Source organism: Phoca vitulina, unplaced genomic scaffold (assembly GCF_004348235.1).
Source record: "Phoca vitulina isolate PV1807 unplaced genomic scaffold, GSC_HSeal_1.0 scaffold78, whole genome shotgun sequence".
In the NCBI taxonomy this organism is placed as follows: domain Eukaryota; kingdom Metazoa; phylum Chordata; class Mammalia; order Carnivora; family Phocidae; genus Phoca; species Phoca vitulina.
The window spans coordinates 1,884,235-1,905,675 of record NW_022589781.1 but is presented as its reverse complement, the minus strand read 5'-3'; the positions used below and the strand labels follow the sequence as shown (position 1 = coordinate 1,905,675).

The 21,441-nt window shown below is 46.2% G+C and overlaps 1 protein-coding gene and 1 pseudogene across 6 annotated transcripts in view; one reads left to right on the top strand and one right to left on the bottom strand.

The window, feature by feature from the left end:
- Nucleotides 1-21,441, bottom strand: part of NVL (nuclear VCP like) — a 93,664-nt gene that overhangs the window by 26,410 nt on the left and 45,813 nt on the right. For 5 of the 6 annotated variants that reach the window (XM_032393912.1, XM_032393913.1, XM_032393915.1 and 2 more), the window contains 2 exons: nt 20,688-20,787; nt 3,442-3,548 (listed from right to left, as the gene is read on the bottom strand). In XM_032393912.1, coding sequence (XP_032249803.1) covers nt 3,442-3,548; nt 20,688-20,787 — 207 coding nt within the window. Of the gene's footprint in view, nt 1-816; nt 2,150-3,441; nt 3,549-20,687; nt 20,788-21,441 lie in introns of those variants that run through there. The other variant, XM_032393914.1, reaches the window with a different exon arrangement.
- LOC116625410 lies at nt 10,918-12,041 on the top strand (annotated as a pseudogene).

The window sequence follows — 21,441 nt, the reverse complement described above, 5'->3', positions numbered from 1 at the left end:
GGGGGGGGGGAAGAGGAAGGAATGGGGGATGGAGGGGGAGGGGGAAGACGGAGGGAGAGGAAGGAGGAGGAAGGAATGGGGAGGGGGAGGGGGAAGACAGAGGGAGAGGAGGGAGGAGGGGGAGGGAGGAGGAGGAAGGAATGGGGGAAGGAGGGGGAGGGGAAAGAGAGAGGAAGAGGAGAGAGGAAGGAATGGGGAGGGGGAGGGGAGGAGGAAGACGGGGAGAGGAGGGGGGAGGAAGGAATGAGGGAAGGAGGGGGAGGGGGAAGACAGAGGGAGAGGAGGGAGGAGGGGGAGGGAGGGGGAGGAAGAAGGGAGGAGGGGGAGGATGGAGAGGACGAGGAGGAGGGGGGGTGGAGGAGGAGGGGGCAGGGTGGGTGTTGCAGGGTGAGCAGCCCTCTGTGGGTGGGCAGGTGGGCAGGCGCCCAGGCGCTGAGAACCGTCCCCCTGCAGGTCTGGGTGTGAGGCTCTGAGGTTCCCACGGGAGCAGGCAGCACACCCCTAAATGAAGCAAAAATACCCACTAGGGTCAGAGAGGAAATCACCGAAAGCCCTCCTTTGCCTTTATCACTGACAGATACTGAGAACGGACCACAGTGCTCCAGAAACCTGCTTTTAAAGTCACACTGATTCTCCTATTAAAATGTCCTTTTCTGGTTTTTTTCTCTCCATATTCACAACTTTGTGCGTGGAAGTTGCCCAAAGGACGGTTGTCTCTAATTCTACACACTTCCTCCTAAACCTCCACATTTATGCCAGGTAACTATTAAAAAAAAAAAAAGGCCCCCCCTCACCCCACATACTACATTGCTCACAACAGGACATCTGGAAATACAAGGTGGCGGACTGAAGCAGGGCCCCTGACCTTGGGCCCGGCCTGACACCGTCAGGGGCCTCACCTTTATAAACGTGCGTATCACCCTGTCATCTAGGAGACAAGCCCCTCAGAGAGAAGGCCTGTGTCCGAGGGTTTCCCATCCTCACCGAGTGCACATGCTTGTTGACCGAGAGATCCTTCACGTGCACAATATTCTATTCTCTTATTTTCTTAATAACTTTGCCTTTGAGGTGGGGTGCTTTTATCCGAGTCTGAGGGCTAATAACTGTGGCACCGGGATTCTAGCTGGAGGAAGCGTCAGGCTGTCCCGCGGTGCCGAGCACCCACAGAGGAGAACACGAGGGAAACAGCGATCGGTCACCGCCCTGGGTCCGAATGTGTGCGGCCCTGAGCACCACACAGCTCCGGTCTGGCACGCCTCCTCCAGTCTTTGCCTGTAATTAGTGCTACCCGGGGGCAAGAGTGGAAGGAAGGAAGGATTATCGGGCCATCAGAACTACAAGGAACACATGGAAACAAATTAGGAGCATGTGCACGTGCTTGTATGTCTGTGTTTGTACACACACACTTTAACCAAAGCAAACAACACCTCGGTAACACAGCTCCCGGACGGAGCCCAGGGCAGGGACGGAAACGCCACGTGGACCTGTCACCGAACTCGCGGGCTACAGAGACGCAGTACGCACGACGACAGCAGCATTACCTGGCTGTGGCACTGCGGACGTCGTGGGTCAGGTACGTGGTGCTGCGGGGCTGTTCTGTGCACCGTAGCTCGCCCCCGGCCTGAGCCCCCAACAAGTGTCCCCAGCTGCTGCCCAGGGGTGGGCTGCTGGCTGTCAGGCCGCCCTAGGTCGAGAGCACCGCACTGAAGCCACGTGTCTTCAGGTCTCTGACTGGCAGCCATGCTGGTAGTGGCCAGAGGGCTCTCCCGAGCTCCCAGGCTCCGAGCCGACTCGCGCCTGGAGACCGACCTCGGGCAGCAGCAGCTCCTCATTCCCAGACCCCCATCCACTCAGTGGCCCAAGCGGAGAGTTTCTCCTCCTCTGTCTTTGCCCCTCAACTCTACGGTCCATCCAGCATCCTGTTCATTCACACCAGACCCAGTTCTCACACGTAACCCCTTGAAACGGGCTTGCGTCCGGCGCACCTCACTTCACAGCCTCTAGCTTCACTTCCTCCAGGCAGTCTTCCAGACTGCTCTCGCTGGGGCCTCCACCCACAAGGCTGGTCACCCTCGTGCCCCCTCCTTCGGGAGGTAGTGGCAGACACGGCTCTATGCAGTTTTAGGTAATGACGGCCCGGAATCCTCCTCTGCCGATACAGAAAGAGAATACTACACATGTGTAAGGTTTAACGTTTACTAGTGGAAACCAAATAAAGGCAGGAACCATCTTGTCTGACTCTTGGTTTCAGCTCAGGTTGCCATCTCAGGGTCGTGAGACTAAGGCTCACTCAGTGCGGAGTCTGCTTAAGACTCTCTCCCTCTGCCCCTCACCCCCACTCTCTCTCAAATAAAAATAAAAAAATCTTAAAACAAAAACGAGCGGTTCCGCTGCTTACTTGGCTTTCCTAATCTTTTTACATTTTTAACCCTTAGGGTGCTATTTTAGGAAATAATATCATTTATGGAGAAAAACATTTACTGGAGGTTTGATAATTGCTTTAGCTTGGACTTTTTTTAAACTAAAAAAAGTTAACTCTATTTAACGTATTTAAGTCTGCGGCCCCTCCTTCTCTGAACCACCCACCACCCACGCTGAATAAAGACGTCAGGAATGATGTCTGCACTAAATGTCAACACGCATTATTTTTGTAGCCGTACAATTGAGGGTGATTGCTTTCGTCTTTGTATTTTGTCAGTATTGTTTATTATTTTTATAAAAATAGCAACACGAATACTATACAGGCATCATAAAAGCTGGCGTGTACCAGGGGGGCCTGGCTGGCTCAGCTGGTAGTGTTGACCCTTCATCTTGAGGTCATGAGTTTGAAGCTCACGTGAGGTGTAGTTTACTTAAAATGGGGGGGGGGGGCGCCTGGGTGGCGCATTTGGTTGAGCGTCCGATTCTTGGTTTCAGCTCAGGTCGTGATCTCAGGGTTGTGGGACTGAGCCCTGCGTCAGGCTCTGCGCTCCGTGCAGTCAGCCCCAGACTCTCTCCCTCTGGCCCTCCCCCCACTCATGCACACGCTCTCTCTCAAATAAATGAATAAAATCTTTTTTAAAAAAAGTTGGCATATAGAAACATGGAGGACAGACTCAACACTGTGATTGAGACTCAGTTTCCCCGGATATTTATAATGGTCTGTGTCTATTCACTTCTCAGCTCCTAAAGTTTCTGTTCCATTTCAAATTCCTCCAAGGGCAATTTCTCTATCAAAGATCTAAAAGAACAAAAAAGTGCGAAGAGAGTAAAATCTCAAATGTATCAGTCGAGCATATAACTCTCAATATCCCTTTTATTTTAAGCAAATAAAAAAGAACGGACAATCTCTTCAATTATCAGAATCATTCACCTTTCTTTGGGAGACACAGGCTGAGCAAATATTTAAAGCTACAGATACCTGTGAGAAACACACAAAAACACACCATTTCCTTTACTCACTTTTGTAATGGTTTTTAGGATGGCCAGACGGTCTGCTGGGGGTGGCAAACCCACAAACAGTGTTTTGTCTAGGCGTCCGGGGCGCAGGATCGCAGGGTCAATGATATCTAGAGAAGAAGGGGGGGGTCAAAAGTCTTCAATAAATAAAATAGAATCTTTAAAAAAAAAAATTAACATGAGATGTGGCAAGAGGACTTTTTTTAAAAGAAAAAAAATTGATAAATTAGACTGTATTAAAATTAAAAGTACCTCCTCGTGAAAGTATAACCTTCAGAGAAGTCCGGCCCACGTTCCTGCCCAAACCCGTGTGCTGCCAGGGTTCTCTGGCTCAGAAGAGGATCGCCACACGAGCCTGGAATTCCGGCAGGTTTCTCTCCTTCCTCTGACCTCGGTACCTTCTCCCAGTTCTGGCGGGGGGCCTCCCATTACCCTGTCCTCAGTCAGGCCGAATGTCGCATCCTCCTAACTGGTCCTGTCTCTAAACTCCCCCTCTCTGGGACCCCGTGCAATGCCGCCAGACCTTCCTAAAACACCTGCTGACCCTCACCTGGTGTTCCCTGCAGCAGAACCAAGCCCATATCTCTCACCACAGCACGAAGGCCCTCAAGGACCTGATCGCTCCCATCCTAGCTCCCTCTCTCCTCACATTCTCCACGACTCCCACACCCCACTGACCACACCTCTTGCCGTTCCCTAAACAACCTAAAAGCCTCAAGCCTTCTTCTCTTTGCTCTCAGTAGTTCGTTTCTCCCTAATACTTTCTTCCTCATTTACACATAGGGGGATTCTCAAACAACGCCTCCTCCAGGAAGCCTTCCCTGAGTCCCCCAGAAGAAACTCTTGCCCTCATTGGTGCTCACCAGACTCTCGGTACCAGGAGCAAAGAGCAGGCCCCAAACGCTGCCTGACATTGAGGTTCATTAGGAACATTCCTGATTCCTCCACGAAGAGCCCTCAACCATTCTGGAGAAGCTTCCCATAGCTCACAGTGGTAAGACTGTTGTTCACACGCAGGCGCACCTATAAGTAATGGGTCTCGTGTTTTCTAATGAACACACTCAGACTTAACCATTAATTTATTCTTCCATAAAGAAGTAGAGTTCTTTCTAGCTGAAATTCTGATTCTGTTAGTTTTGTTCTTCAGTTACCTTGGGGAAACTAAATACTTAATTCAATGACCTTTCAATGTTCAACACATTGGACTTTCTCTTGAGATGCTAGGATATACTACTTGGCAATAGGGAAGAAAAGGAAAGTTGACTGCCAAACACCTGCAGCATCATGATGGAGCACTATCCCGCAGCCTGAGCGCCGTCTTACCCTACAGGGCAAAGGACCCCACACAGGTCTCAGGAAACCTTTACAATTTAAAAAATTACTGAGGACCCCACTGTGGCCTTTCCCTGCCACTCTCCCCTCACACCCTCAATCCCCAGGCAGCCGCTCATCTGTTCTGCCACTACAGATTAGTTCACATTTTCTGGAATTTTATAGACGTGCAAGCATGCACTATGTACTCTGCTTTCTTTGACTCAACAGAATTGTTTTCAGGTTCCCCAAAGTTCTTGTGTGCATTAGTACTTGATTCTTTATGGCCAGGTAGTAGCCCCCTGTGTGGATATGCCTTGATTTATTTTTCCATTCCTCTGTTGATAAACATTTGGTTTCCAGTTTTGGAGCACTCACTTATCAGTCTTGGTGTGTGCTTTCCTTGCTCTCTGGTGAGTCCCTAAGTGTGGGACGCAGAGCACTACGGCCACATCCCACCGCAGGGGTAGGCTGAACCTTAAAAACGCCAACAAAGTGTTTTCCAAACTAGCTGTGCCACCTTACATTCCCCTGTCCTTGCCAATACTTGGTATAGTCGTTTTGATTTTAGTTAGATCTAAGGTTTGTAGTGGTATCTCACTGTGGCTTTCACTTGCACTTTCCTGATGACTAACGAGGTCGAGCACGTTTTCGTGTGTCTCTGCCGCGTGCATACCTACAACGGGGAGGGGTCTGTGCAGTCTTTAGCCAATTTTTAATGTTCTTCTGTTGCTGAGTTTTGAGAATCCATTCCATGTTCCGGATATAAATCCTTCATCAAATATACACTCTTTAAGTATTTTCTCCTAGTCTGTGTGGTTTGTCCTTGTGCTTGCTCAGTGGCATCTTATGAAGAGCAGTTCAGTTTATCCTTTTGCTCTAAAAGGTTGTGCTTTTGGGGTCACATCTAAGAAATCTTCACTTAATCCATGGTAGGAAACATTTCTCCTCTGTTTTCTTCCAGGGGTTTTACAGCTATGACTTTTCATTGGTCTTTGATCCATTTTGAGTTAATTTTTGCATGTGGTAAGAGGTGTGTGGATTAAAGGTGATTTTTCTTGCATATGGATATCTTTTCTTTTTTAAAGATTTTATTTATTTATGAGAGAGAGAGAGTGCACGCACGAGCAGGGGGAGGGGCAGAGGAAGAGGGAGAAGCAGGCTCCCCGCTGGGCAGGGAGCCCAATGCGAGACTCGATCCCAGGACGCTGGGGTCATGACCTGAGTCGATGGTGGACGCTTCACCAACTGAGCCCCCCAGGCGTCCCTTGCATATAGATATCTGATTGTTCCAGCACTTTGTTGAAAAGGCTATTCTTTGTCCACAGCATGGCCTTTGTGTGTGTGTTTTCTAAAGATTTTTATTTATTTATTTGAGAGAGAGAGAGAGCAAGCACATGTGCTTTCAAGAGGGGGGGAGGAGCAGAGGGAGAGGGACAAGCGGACCCAATGCTGAGCGCAGAGCTGGACATGGGACTTGATCTCACGACCCCGAGATCATGACGTGAGCTGAAACCGAGAGTCGGACACTTAACCAACTGTGACACCCAGGCACTCCTGCATGGCCTTTGTGTTTTATAAGAACCCAATTATCCAAATATGTGGGGGGATATTTTTAGATCTTACCATGTCTCAATGATCTGTGCATCTATGTTTATGCCACATGGTAGAAATGTGTTTTAACTTAAATATACAAGTAGATCTTAAAGCCAGACCTGCATGCTCAAAAGTAAAGCCTGATGTAAAAATCCCAATTATGATTAGAAAACATTCTTAGGGGACGCCTGAGTGGCTCAGTCGGTTAAGCGTCTGCCTTCGGCTCAGGTCATGATCCCGGGGTCGTGGGATCGAGTCCCGCATTAGGCTCCCTGCTCAGTGGGGAACCTGCTTCTCCCTCTGCCTCTGCCTCTCCCCCTGCTTGTGACCTTGTGTTAGGCAATGATTTTTTTAAGATATGACATGTCAACAAAAGTGCACATGATTAAAAAAAACTGATACATTGGACTTCACCAAAATTTAAAACTTTTGTTCCTTAAATTATACCATTAAGAAAGCGAAAAGACAACCCAGAGACTGGGAGAAAACGTATGCACATCACATATCTGGTTGTGGACTTCTATCTAGAGTAAGTAAGTCTTACTACTCCATAACAAGGCTGAAGATACACTACAGTGAAATGCTACCTCACTCGGGGCGCCTGGGTGGCTCAGTCGTTAAGCGTCTGCCTTCGGCTCGGGTCATGATCTCAGGTTCCTGGGATCGAGCCCCGCATCGGGCTCCCTGTTCCGCGGGAAGCCTGCTTCTCCCTCTCACACTCCCCCTGCTTGTGTTCCCTCTCTCGCTGTGTCTCTCTGTCAAATACATAAAATAAAATCTTTAAAAAAAATAAAAAAAATAAAGAAATGCTACCTCACACCCACTAGAATGGCTACATTCAGAAAGAAAGACATAACAAGTGTTGGCGAGGATGTGGAGAAATCGCAACTCCCACACGCTTTGTTACAACTGCTAGCAGGAATGTAAAATGCTGCAGCCAGTCCAGAAAAGTCTGGCTGTTTCTTGAAATGGTAAACACAATCACCACGTGACCCAGCCATCCCACGCCTGAGTACCTACCCCAAAGAAATGATAATATATGTCTACACAAAAACTTGTACCCGGATGTTCACAGCAACGTTATCACAAGCCCCAAAGTGGAAACAACCCAAATGTCCATCGACTGCTGAATGAATCAAATGTCGTATATCCACCCAAGGGACCATCATTCGGCAACTGGACGAAAGTGTCGCTACGTGCTGCAACAGGGACGAGCCTTGAACCCGGGATGCTGGGTGAAGACAGGCAGAGGCGACGGCCACATTACATAAGCTAGCCAAGACAGGGAAGCCTACAGAGACAGAAGCGCTGGAGGTGGGGGAGGATGGCGAGTGATGGCCAACAGACAGATTGCTTTTTAGGGTGACGGAAATGTTCTAAAATCCGATCGTTGGGATGGCTGCAGGAGTCTACAAATATGCTCAAAACCACTGAATCTTGTACCTAAAATGGGTAAAGTTCATGGTATGTCACCTCTCAATGAAGCGGATTTTCTTAGAAACTGGATCCATCCTCAGACAAGTAAGACCATCGATAATATGCTGAGTGAAAATTATTACAAGATCAACCAGCCTCCATGAAACAGAAGTAGGCCTCGTCTTACGAATCAGTAAGCAAATACTTCCTGGGTTCTCTTATGTACCAGTTCCTGTGACCCAGCAGAAGTAATGCCGGGGCCTAAGGCATCTTTAAAAGGGAAATCCTGTGCCAAAGGGCAAGACACACAGGTCTGACCACGGCCCCTAGGCACTGCCGTGACCCAAGGCTGGACAGGTAAGGGAACACAGCAGTTGACTCAGAACTCGAAGTGGCTGAATGAATAGCCTACGAGTATGAAGTGAATCTCTTCCGTGTAAGCCATACCCCGTCATCCGGCAATCACTAAGGGCTTACAACAGATGGGGACCCTCAACTAGAAGCTTTCTCTCAAATATAAAACCGCGTACCTAATTCTTGTCCAGAAGCTTATCCACCATAACGTACTTATTTCTTTCTTCCCCTGAGCTGTGCACAGAAACTTTCTGGATTCCGTGTGGCTACGGTAGGGCACAGACACCTGCCGAGCGGAAGAATGAGGAACAAGCTGGCGTGGCTATTCGGGTCTCACACGTCTGCATGCCGGGCAGCAGTGTTTTTAACCAGGCCGATGGGGGATGGAGTGGAAACAGACAGTCCCTCGGAGCCAGGAGAAGGGAGATGAGTCAGGGCGTCTGTGGTCTAGCTGTACGTTATGCAAGGCGCTTCATCTCCTGGGATCCAGCACGGGAAGCAGTGTATTTTCAGGGCAGGGTGTGACGCTGGCGGACCCCACACCACAGGAGAGCTGTGGCAGGTCCTCTGAGCACCCACAGGCGGAAGGGTGACACAGCAATCTTTCACTTACTTTCTAAAAACCAATACCTCAAAAAGTAGGGGAAAAATTAGGACAGAAATGGAAATTAGGAGAAAAGAAGAAATTTAAAAGACCAATTCAGGAGGTTAAGACTCATCAAGTCCTAAGCACACACACGAAACAAATAAACAAAAAGTCATATAAGGCATGCCTGAAGGGCCGTCGGTAAAGTGTGTGACTCTTGATCTCCGGGTTGTGAGTTCCAGCCCCATGTTGGGTGTAGAGATTACTTAAAAATAGAATCTTTTTTTTTTTTAAAAGTCACATAAAAAGAATCAGGATGACATAAAACTTTTTTTTTTTTTTAAAGATTTTTCATTTATTTATTTGAGAGAGAGAGCACATGAGAGGGGGGAGGGTCAGAGGGAGAAGCAGACTCCCTGCCGAGCAGGGAGCCCGATGCGGGACTCGATCCAGGGACTCCAGGATCATGACCTGAGCCGAAGGCAGTCGCTTAACCAACTGACCCACCCAGGCGCCCCAACATAAAACTTTTAAGAGAAAAAAATGCATGGCCTACAAACCATGAAAAAAAAATTTTTTTAACTCAAAATCCTGTACTCAGCCAGGCTACCAATCAGTAATGAGTGTGGAAGAGAGATACCCTCAAATATACCAAACTCAAAAAGCCCAAACGGGAGCCAGAGCAGAGAAAGCTCTGGAAACAAGAGCAAAGTACGTCACAGACACAAATAATACTGACCACTATCTGCATATCTGATGAAGAACAGAAACAAAAGAAAGTAAGAGAAAGAAAACGAGAGTTTCCACATCTAAGAATGAAAAAGTTATGTGAAAACAGAACCCTGATCGCAGTGTAACTCCTGGGTCCACGCAGAGAAATAGGTACACGGTCCTGGTAACATAAACAGTGACTGGTGATTGAACCAAAAGTTGTGCAGAAACGGTATTATCACGTGGGAATGACGGGGTAGTGGTGACGGCGGCCGCGTGTGGAGAAACAGTGAACATAACAGAAATCTTCGTGTGCTTTACAAAGTAGTAACAGCACCGTATGAAACTGGTAAGAAACAGCACTATGAGCACGTGGAGAAAATACTGAAGAAACAGCTCACAGACTTTACCAGTGGTTGCCTCTGGGCAGGGACAGAGAGGGTAATTTTATCCTCCGCTTTTCAGTGTCATCTGAATTTTAACAGCTGCCTCCCTGTGTGGGTTTCTCTTTTCATGCTGGGCAGTGTCACAGAAGGCCCAGTGGAGAGCTGACATTTCCACCTCTGCCCTTCCCGGGTCCTGGGGTCGTGGGGGAGAGTACAAGGCGCCCCCACCCTGGGCCAAGGGGATGCTAATGGAGGCCCAGTGGGAATGACGCATCTCCCCACCCGCACAGTGTGAATGGAGGCAGAGCCAGCCCAGGCTTCTTCTCTCAGCCTGTGGCCGTGAGGCTCTTGCCCTTCCCCTGCACAGTCAGAGAAGACCTCAAAGGAGAAAATATAAGTAAGATAATACTCAACGTTTCTTAACACTCAAATGTCCAGGATACAACTGAAAATTACCTGTTGAAACAAGAACCACAAAATCTCAACTTTAATGAGAAAAGAAACATAGAAGCTGGACCAGAGATGACCCAGATGTTGGAGTCACCTGACAAGGGTTTTACTGCAGCCACAATAAAAGCATTTATGGGAGCAATCATGAACAGGCTTGAGACAAATGAAAAAAAAACAAAGTCTCAGCAAAGAAAGAGAAGATGTAAAGAAGTATATGGAAAATTTTCAATGGCAAAACTTAAAAGGAAAACCTCACTGGACAGGCTCAATGGAACCATGGAGACGTCAGAGAGAAGAATCAGTGAACCTGAAGAAGAACAGAAATTACCAAATGTGAACAACACAGAGAAAACAGAGAATAGAAAAAACCAGCACCAGAGCCTCAGTGATTTATGGGACTATAACAAAAGATCTAACGTGTGTGTCACAGGACTCCCGGGAGGAAAAGAGAAAGAGCTAAAAAGTATTTGAGGGGATCCTGGGTGGCTCAGTCTTGGTTTCAGCTCAGGTCATGATATCAGGGTTGTGGGATCAAGCCCTGCCATCGGGCTCTGCACTGGGCGGGGGGCCTACTTGGGATTCTCTCCCTCTCTCTGTCTCAAATAAATAAGTAAAATATTAAAAAAAAAAAAAAAAAAAAAAAAAAGCAGAGCACAGTGACACCCTCCCTGTGCAGTTAGAACATTCAAACGATAGCAGGTCTGTGTTTGGAAATCATGAGTGCTGGCAAGACATGGCACAGTTTTCAGGTACTGGCAGACAAGAACTGTCAACCCAGAACTCCCTATCTAGCAAAGACAGGCTTCAAGAAAGAACCTGAAACCAAGACATTTGCAGGTAAATGAAAACCAAGAAAATTTGCTACAAGTTGAACATACCTAAACGAATAGCTCAAGGAGGACTCCTGTTATCTCTGCGCCTAGCGAGCGCCCCGGAAGCTGCTGCCCCATCCTGGGGTCATGATGGGCAGTAAGATGGCGTCTGCCAGCAGGGTCGTTCAGGTAGTCAAGCCACATACTCCATTAATAAGGTTCCCTGACAGAAGAGAGAATCCTAAACCTAACGTATCAGAAGTTTTGAAATCAGTAGGACTACCGTCTCACTCTTCTTCAATTTCACAGCATTCTAAGGGAAATAAATCCCCAGATTTGCTGGTGCATCAGGGTCCACCAGACACTGCAGAAATAATAAAAACATTACATCAAAAATAAGAAGGAAACTTGTATCTCAAGAAGAAATTGAATTTATCCAACGTGGAGGTCCAGAATAATCACTGACAGTGTGGCTGCTGTTTGTCGTCAGACAAAAGACTAGTCTTTACAATAAAGGACTTCCAAAATGGTGCACGAGAAATTATATAGTAAACAACTTGAATAAATACTCTGCCAAAAAAAAAAAAAAGAAATCTAGAAAATTTAGATGGACAACTGTATCTCCTAATATATGTATCTTGGTCAGCTTCTCCACAAGCTTACCTAGTTTATAGGCTTATTAAAGTATACATTTTTAAATGTTAGCCTATTAATTTACTCTCAATTATCAAGTATTACTAGTGCTGAGCTACTAAAAGCACACAATATCTAGTAAACTATCACAGGTTTCCCATGATTTCCCTTTGGTTTCAGTTTCTTTTTAGACATGGAAAGATTTATTAGAATTGCTGCTTTTGGGAAGTGATTTTCCTGAAATTGGATGAGGATCAGTGAAAGAACGACTCCATTATTTGTTCTTAGTTTTCTTCCCCTTTTTTTCATTCACAAAGTTATTGGAGTATAACTAGTTTAAAAAGTGTATCCTAGGGGCGCCTGGGTGGCTCAGGTCATGATCCCAGGGTCCTGGGATCGAGCCCCGCATGGGGCTCCCTGCTCCGCGGGAAGCCTGCTTCTCCCTCTCCCACTCCCCTTGCTTGTGTTCCCTCTCTCACTGTGTCTCTCTCTGTCAAAAAATAAATAAAATCTTAAAAAAAAAAGTGTATCCTACACTAAATGATAAAAATATAGTCAAGGTAAAACAGGTGACTTTGTGGTATTAAAACTGGGAGTTAACACAAATTTGTAACCTATATTCAGAAGAAAATACCAGAGTTTAAAATGGAAAATAAGAAATCAAAATGAATATAACCTAGAAATAGGTGTTTGATTAGAAATTGCAACTTACTATGTTATTAGGGATGTTAAGAAAGTCTTATTCTTTATTTTACTGTTTTAATTGTCATCATCTGTGCAAATTCTGGAAACCATTAACTTTCTCAAACTTAATGTCTGAAAGTCTCATAAAATCAACCTAAATATTTACCTTACTAAGGCAATTTATGAAACTTTAATAGGGTCTTACAGTACCAAAAGTATGTATTATTGTAAAAGTAAGGCCTCACAAAGCTAAATAAATTTTCTTCCATACCTTGAAAAAAAAAAAAAAAAAAAAAGAATAGCTCAAGGAAGTTCCTAAAACAAAAAGGAAATGATAGAAAAAAAATTAGGAACATCAGAAAAGAAAAAACTATGGGAAGAGTAAAAATGTACACTAAATGTAAATGGTCTAAATATACCAAATAAAAGGCAGAAATTGACAGAGTGGATTTTAAAAATGACCTTATATGCTGTTTATAAGAAACTCACTTCACATGTAATGACATCAATAGGTTGAAAGTAAATGGATAGAAAAGATATACCATGGAAACATCAATCCAAAAAAATCAGAAATGGCTATATTAATAGCAGATAAAATACATTTCAGAAGAAAGAAACTTGCCAGGGACTGAGAAGGACATAACGTAATGACAGAACATAAAGATCAGGCCACCAGAAGACAATTCTAAACGAATATGCACAAGAGAACTGCAAAATATGTGCAGCAAACCTGACGGGACTTAAAGGAGCATCAAGAAACCCACAATTACAAGTTAGGGACTCTATGGTAAGGATGTTTTTCTTTCTTTCTTTTAAAGATTTTATTTTTAAGTAATACCTACACCCAATGTGGGGATCAAACTCACAACCCTGAGATCAAGAGTCACACACTCCACTGACTGAGCCCAACGGGTGTCCCTCTTGCATTTTTAAAGAAGCTGCCAGACTGTCTTTCGGATGGCTGCACCATTTTGCATTCCCACCACCACCGAGAGCGAGCTCCTGTTGCTCCATATTCTTGTCAGCATTTAGCATTGTCTGTGTTTGGATTTCAGCCATCCCAATAGGTGTGCAATGGTAGCTCTGTTGTTTTAATTTGCATTTCCCTCATAACATGCGACGCTGTTGAACATCTTTCCATGTATTTATTTGCCATCTGTACATTTTCACTGGTGAGGAGTCTGCTTAGATCTTTAGTACATCTGTTTCTTTTCTCATTGTTGAGTTTTTAAGAGTTCTTTGTCTATTTTGGATATCAAGCTTAGTCAATTTAGGCTCTTATAACAAAGTACCACAGATTGAGTGCATCGTACACAACAGAAATTTGTTTCTCAGAGTTCTGGAGGCTAGAAGTCTGAGGTCAGGGTACCCACGTGGCTGGGTGCCAGGGAGAGCCCGCTTGTGGGCTGCAGACTGTGCCACCTTCTCATTGTGCCCCTTTATAAGGGCACTAATCCCACTGGTGAAGGCCCAGCCACGTGACCTCATTACCAAATGCCCCATCTCCTATATTCTGACGTCTGGGGTAATGATTTCCACATGATAAAATTGGGGTGGGGGACACACATTCAGTCCATTGCACAGTCCTTTATCAGGTCTGTGTTCTGCAAATATTTTCTTCCAGTTTCTGCCTTGTTTTTTTATTCTCTTAACCATGTCTTTCATAGAAAAAGTTTCTCATTGTAATGAAGTTCAACGTACCAATTTCTTTCCTTCATGGATTGTGCTTTGGGTGTTGTATCTAAAAGTCATCACCAAACACAAGGTCACCTGGATTTTCTCCTGCTCTCTTCTAGGAGTTTTATTGTTTTGTACTGTACATTTGGGTCTATGATCCATTTTGAGATAATTTTTGTAAAAGGGTAAGATCTATGTCTAGAGTCATTTTTGGCATGTGAGGATCCAGTTCTTCCAGCGCCATTTCTTGAAAAGATTATCCTTTCTCCATTCAATTGCCTTTGCTCATTTATAAAAAACCAGCTGACTATATTTGTGTGGGTCTACTTCAGGCTTCTGCTCTGTTCCACTGATTTCTTTCTTTTATTCTTCACCAATACCACACTGTCTGGATTACTGTAGCTTTACACTAAGTCTTGAAGTTGGGTAGTGTCAGTCCTTCAACTCTTTTCTTCTCCTTCAATATTGCGTTAGCCATCCTGGGCCTTTGCCTCTCCATACAAACTCTAGAATGTTTGTCAATATCCATAAAATAACCTGCTATGATTGTGATTAGGACTGCATTGAATCTATAAATCAAGTTGGGAAGACTGACAATCTTGACAGTATTCAGTTTTCCTATCTATGAACATGAGCTTTCTCTCCGTTTACTTGTATCTTCTTTGATTTCTCTCATTAGAGTTTTGTCCTTTTCCTCATATAGATCATTTTTTTAAGATTTATTATTTTTATTTGAAAGAGAGGGAGATAAAGAACATGAGCAGGGGGAGAGGCAGAGGGAGAAAGAGAGAAGCAGATGCCCCACTGAGCATGGAGCCCCATGAACCTGAGATCATGACTTGAGCTGAAACCAAGAGTCAGACGCTTACCTGACTGAGCCACCCAGGCACAGCAACGGTATTGTGTTTTTAATTTCAAATTCTAATTGTCCATTGCTGGTATATGCCAACTGATTTTTGACAAAGGTGCAAAAGTGACTGAATGAAGGATAGTCTTCAAAAATGATGGAGGAATTGGATTCAAAGAGGGAAAATAAACTTAGACGTAAGTTCTATACCTCAAATAAAAGTTAACTAAAAACAGATTACAGACTTTAAGCATAAAAACATAAAACCATAAAACTTTTAGAAGAAAATACTGGAGAAAATTTGGGGTACATAAAACTAAAAAACAGTTCTTAGAAATGCTCCCCAAAGCAGAATATATAAAGGGAAATATTAATACATTGAAGGGTCGCCTGACTGGCTCAGTCTTCTGAGCGTGCAATTCTTGATCTTGGGGTCGTAAATTCAAGCCCCCATGGGGTGTAGAGATTACTTAAATAAATAAAAACTTAAAAAAATACGTGGAGTCTCTTTGTTGTTAAGAGGATGAAAAAATAAGCTGCAGAATGAGATAAAATATTGCGAATCACATAAATGACAAAGGACTCATATCTAGAATATATAAAGAACTCTTAAAAAAAAAAAATGCAGTCCAGGGGCACCTGGCTGGCTCAGTCAGTGGAGCGTGTGACTCTTGATCTCAGGATTGTGAGTATAGATTACTTAAAAATAAAACCTTAGAAAAAAAAAAAGAATGCAGTCCAATTTTAGAAAATGGGCAAAGGACACAAGAGATACTTCAATGAAGAAGATACAGGATGCTAAGTTTCCTGAGTCCCTGACCCACGAAAAGATGTTCTAATGGCTGATGAGCCATTAGAGAAATACAAAGTTCAACCGTGATGCGGTATCACAAGATGTGACAACACAAAATACTGGAAGGAAGCAAACAAGCTGGATCTCTCACGCCATTACTGACAGAGATGTCACATGGTACAGCCACTCTGGAAAAAGGGTTGACAAGCTCTTTAAAAAACTGACCATATACTTCCCGTATGACCCAGCCACTGTGCTCCTAGACGTTTATTCCAGAGAAATCAAACCCTAGGTCCAGGCAAGAACCTATTCACACAGAGGTTCATGGTTTGTGTAACAAAGAGTGGAAACAACCGTAAAGTTGCCCTCGAAGAGAAAGGTCAAACAAACTGCCCCTCCCCTACGACCCAGCACTAAACAGGAGCAAACTGCTGATCCACGCAAGAATCTGAATCCATCTCAAGGGCATTATGCGAGGCACACACAGCCAGCCTAAAAGGTCACGTTTTGTATGATCCCTTGATCATACAGACTCTTGAAGTGATGTGGTGTAGGTTAAGAGAGCAGGTTAGTGGTTGCCTGGAGTTATGGGTGGAGGACAGAGCAGGTGTTTCTATTCAGGGCAGCGGGTGGGAGGTCTCGGTGCTGATGGAATCGTTCTCATCTTGACTGCTGTGGTCATTACAGGAATCTACATGTGTGTGAAACTGCACAAAAATAAACACACGTTATACAAACGTCTGTTTCCTGGTTTTGACATGGTGCACAGTGCCACAGTTATATAAAATGTAACAATTAAGATAAACCGGGTACATGGAACCCCTGTGCACTCTTTATAATTTCCTGTGAATTTATAATTGTTTCCAAATACAAGGTAAAAAAACTAAAAGTAGTCACATATTTTATAAAAATAGAAATACGAACGAAAATGAGATGGTACCACTTCCTCACTCAAAACCCCCCCAGGGCTTCCCATTTCAGCAGAACACAGGCGCACCTTCCGTGGCCTCCAAGGCCCTGCGTTCCCCTCCCATGCCTGCTTGTCTCACTGCAGGCACCCTGCCTTCCGGCTGGTTCTGCAACATGGCAAACATCCTCACACGGGCCTTCACACTGCTCGCTCTCTACCTGGAGCGCTCTCCTCCCAGACTCTGCATGGCTCCATCCTTCATATCGTTTGAGTTCAACCGCCTCCATTCTGACCTCAGTCTGTACTTTCTAACAGAATAGCTCTTCTTTCCAGCTTACCTCTTAACTCAGGCAAAAAAACCCAGCAGGCAGAACATCTGGTAGGAACTGAAACCAACCCCTCAAGCAATAGGGACTGCCCAGAGCCGGCAAGACCCCACCCAGGACTGATCCCAAGACAATGACCGACCTTCACTGCCCACCAGCACGGACCCAGCGACCTTTGTCCCACACCTGTCTTATGCAAACCTGGAGGTATCTGCAGCACTTTGGAGACTGTCTTTGAGATGCTAGGCCCCTGTCTTCCCAGTGTTGGCCTCACTGAAATAGACTCCTTTCCTGTTTGACCACCACCTGCCCCTTTGCCTTTGGTTGTGTGAGTGGTGAGCGGCCGAACCTGGTCTGTCTGGGACCCCCGGAGCCAGGTGATCTCACCCCCTTGCTTCCCGTGCTCACAGGCTACTCCTGAAGAACCCTTCCAGGACCATCATATCTCAATTAGCATTCCTCTCCAACTACCCATCATTTTCTACCCTCTGACCCTGGCTGTCTATCATTTACTCCAGGTGCCCTGGCCCCAAATCAGGATATATACAATTCTTTTGAATTGTTAGCCTCTTAATTCCCAAAGCTTAGTAGGGCCCGGCGTGTAGTAAAAACCCAGTAAGTAGTTGATGACCCAGTGAATCTGCTGAGAAATTAAAGAACATGACACTGATGTGACGGATCTTCAACACCAGACGGAGTGGGGGAGCTACAAGATGCTCGATGAAACAGAGAATGTGAGGGCAGAAACGTACATTCGAAGAGTTCAAGTCACCCAGTTTTTCACATTCCCCCCGTCCCCTGCTCTTAGAGCGGAGCCTCCCTGTCTCTGCCCCCAGCGGTGCCTTGAGGATGCATGGTGGCTTCCACCCTTGTCTCCTGGAACCCACTGGTCACGCGAGAACGAGGATGCAGAACCCCCAGGGGAAGCCACACGGAGGCCCAGAAAGAGGACAATGAGTGGAGGAGGGGGACAAAGATGCCACAGCGTGGCCGGGGAAGGGGGTCCTCGGGCCCGGCCACGTCAGCTGAGGACATGTGGATCACAGGGGGACCTCCAGACAAGCCCTTCCTGAGTCCCTGACCCACAAAATTGTGCGCAAAGCAAAAATGGTGATTTTAAGCCAGTAAGTACTGTAGTAATGTGTAATGTGGCAAAAGTCATCAGGCAAGAAGAGATTTCTGAAAGCTGGGGAGAAAGCAAGTCATAAACAATCAAACATTGTCACAGGTCAGCACACAAGAGAACAGAACTGCCCCAGGCAGGCATAGGAGTGAAAGAGCTAGAACACCTACTTCTGGATTTCTGTAGGGTGCAAGGCAGTGGGATTTGCCCTCAGGACAGAGGGATGGGGGGAGGGGCAGAGCGAGGAAGACAATGTGAGGGACACGGGAGGGGACAAAACACAGCACCGCCTTCCTGTCATTCTTAACCACTGGCTCAACTCAGCACAGATGACTCAGTCCTTGACTCTACTCAGTCCTCGGTTTTACAACAAAGAATCCAGAGAACTGTTAAGAATTCAGAGGTGCTAGAGATCAGGAAACACAACCCAGAGGAAAGAATATGCTCCTGCGCCATTTGGAAGGAGAGGATTAGAGTAAAACCCAGGGACGCTGAAGGCCCTGCTATTTATTCGCTAGGCTACAGAGATTAAGCTAAAGTGTCTACAGTAACCAAACATGAAAACAGTGAGAACCGAAGACAGAATGGCTTATTACAGACCGGAGTGTCTTCTGGAAATCTGTATCTACTTAGAAAAGGTAGGGCTGTGATTCTGTGCAAATCTGAGCGATGTCCCAGGTTTCTTCCAGGATGGCTGAGTGCGTGGCCTCATGACTGCTCCCACGCGGTCACCCAAAGTGCTCTTGGCAATGATGTAAGTCACCGAGCAGCTACTTGCCACACCCCCTGGGAGACGCGCTGCCAGCATCACGTGACCTGTACGACACTCCTGCCAAGTGGGTATCACTCTCCTCATCTCCCAGATAAAGAGACAGCGGTGAGCGGGATAAAGGAAGATGTGCCGAGGCTGACGTGTGATGAATACATTTGCTCTTCCTTCCTGTCAGAAAGCTTCAACCCCCAGAATTTCCTGAGGGAATGGAGTCTTTGTTACGCTAATGAGAGGACTCAAGGTTGGCCCCAAGATAACTCCAGGGTGGGCCAGGTACCAGAAAGACCAAACCTGGGATTAGAGGGCTGGAATTTGGAGCCAGACCTCTGCAGAGAAGGGGCGGCGGTGGAGATGGACTTCAGTCAACCACAACTATATAATAAAACCCCCACAGAAACTCTCTCGGGAAGCAAAGCTCAGAAGAGCGTCACGGTTCATGAGCACAGTGGGGCGAGGAGGGGGGTGTGCCCCAGCTCCAAGGGGAGAGAGCACCGAGGGCCTGCACTGCCCCCTGGCCTGGCCCGACATGCATCCTTTACAACAACCTGCAACTTTAAGTACAGTGACCCTCCAACAACGCAGGGTTAGGGGTGCCGACCGTCCCCCGCCTCAAAAGTCTGTATGTAACCTTCGATTCCCCAAAAACCTTCTAGTAGCTACTGTTGACTGGAAGCCGTGCCGGGAATGTCAAGTCAATTAACACGTATTTTGAGTGCTATGTTGTGCCCTATTCTTATAATAAAGTAGAGAGAATATTAAGGAAATCACTAGGAAGAGAAAATGCATTTATAGGACTACACTGTGTTCAGCGAGAAAAATGTGTACAAGTGGACCCGCGTCACTGAAATCCGTGCTGGTTAAGGGCCAAGTGTATGGCGCTTTCCTACACAGGAAATCCATCCATTGTTCAGCTGCAAAGCTGGCTGGTCAGACGCGTGGCATCCCGGAGACACCACTCGCGCGGACGGGGGGTGGGGAATACCCCTGGACTCACAGGACCTGACGCCAACTCCGTGTGTTCAGTGTCGGAGCTGAACGACAGTCGACTCCTCGGCAGTCAGACCGGTTGGGGTTGGAACGGAACGGCAAGAGATGAAGCGCCACAGTCAGGCCTCAAACCCGGTGCCATCCGACTCCAAAGACAGTACTTTACTATCATCAAAGTCTAAACCGTAACATCTGTGAATTTTTCATATGAAAATGAAGTGGCACATAATTCAGGAAGGTTTCACCTTCCAAAGTAACTTTTAAGACCTGAAAGAACAATTTCATCAGCTGGACTGCCGGCCGACGCAGTTAACACTCGGGTCGATGCAGGGGCTGCTGCGACAGCCTGAGGCTCCTGTGGACGGCGGAGGGTTAAACAACAGGAAGAGAATGCGGGACCCACAGTGAGAGCACCTGAAGCACGTCTGAAGTGTGGAGCCCTTTCTACAACCCTCGCGGCGCTGAAGCTTACACACAACTTGAAGTACTAGTTAAATGCAGGTACAGGGACATGATGCCGATATAAATCCTTGAAAATGCATCCTCGACCTTCAGATACAGTGAGAAGAGTCTGGATCTTGTTTCCTACGAGCTTGAGAGAAACCATAGGACATAAATTCTGATAATACTTGTATGGTCACTTGTATGGTGTACATTCTGAGCTTTCTGCCAACTGGACTACCTTCTGAGCGCCAACATAGAAAAAAATCTCACGAAATCTGGGCGGTAATACTATTGTTTTTTACTCTAGCTTACACAGGAGCTTCCTAAGGTTTTATTTCAACTTATGAGCCCAAAAGCGATTTCCTAAACGTCATCTTCCATTACTAGGATGTATGTAAATCCCATGGCTTTCACATAAATGATCTCCTCACCTGGCCGGTTGGTGGCTGCCATAATGAACACCTCCTGCCGTGCTTCGAGACCGTCCATCTCGGTAAGTAGCTGATTCACCACCCGGACACTTGCCCCCGTCTAAAAATCAATAAAGACAGCTCCATCAGTTCCCAACAAAAGAAAAAACACACCACGTTTTTTCATACAAAACAACGATTTGCTAATTGGAATGAAAACTCTGGTCAAGAGGTAACGGTGATTATTTTCTGAGAGGCGCTGTGCAAAACACATTCTCATCAGGAACTCCCCCGAGTCCTGGTGTCCCGTCTTCCAGAAGGAGGAAGCTGAGGCTCAGAGAGATCACCTGTCCAGGCCTCTCAGCTAGACACGGGCAGGCCTGGCTGACCTGAGTCTCCTGCCTCCGAGTTATTCAAAGACCTGCTGGCCGCAGTGGATTTCCCGTGGGTCAAGTGTAGACTCAGCGCAGAGAGATCCCCTAGGATGTGAGATGCTCCTGATCTTTGGGCTGGGGCACGGAGGCTTTTCCTCTTTTCCTGGAAGCCCACAGTACAAAGCAGAGCTACCCTGGGGCAACATCCAAGAGAAAGGACGGGGGAGGTGGTGGACAGACGGGTAACTCACTCGGACACAGAACTGTTCTAAATGCACAATGGAGGAGACAAGAGAAGTGGGGTGTCTGTGTGTGTGTCTCTATGTATCTGTCTCTGTCTGTGTGTCTCTGTATGTGCGTCTGTGGGTCTCTGGGCGTCTGTCATGACCACCCTTCTTCAA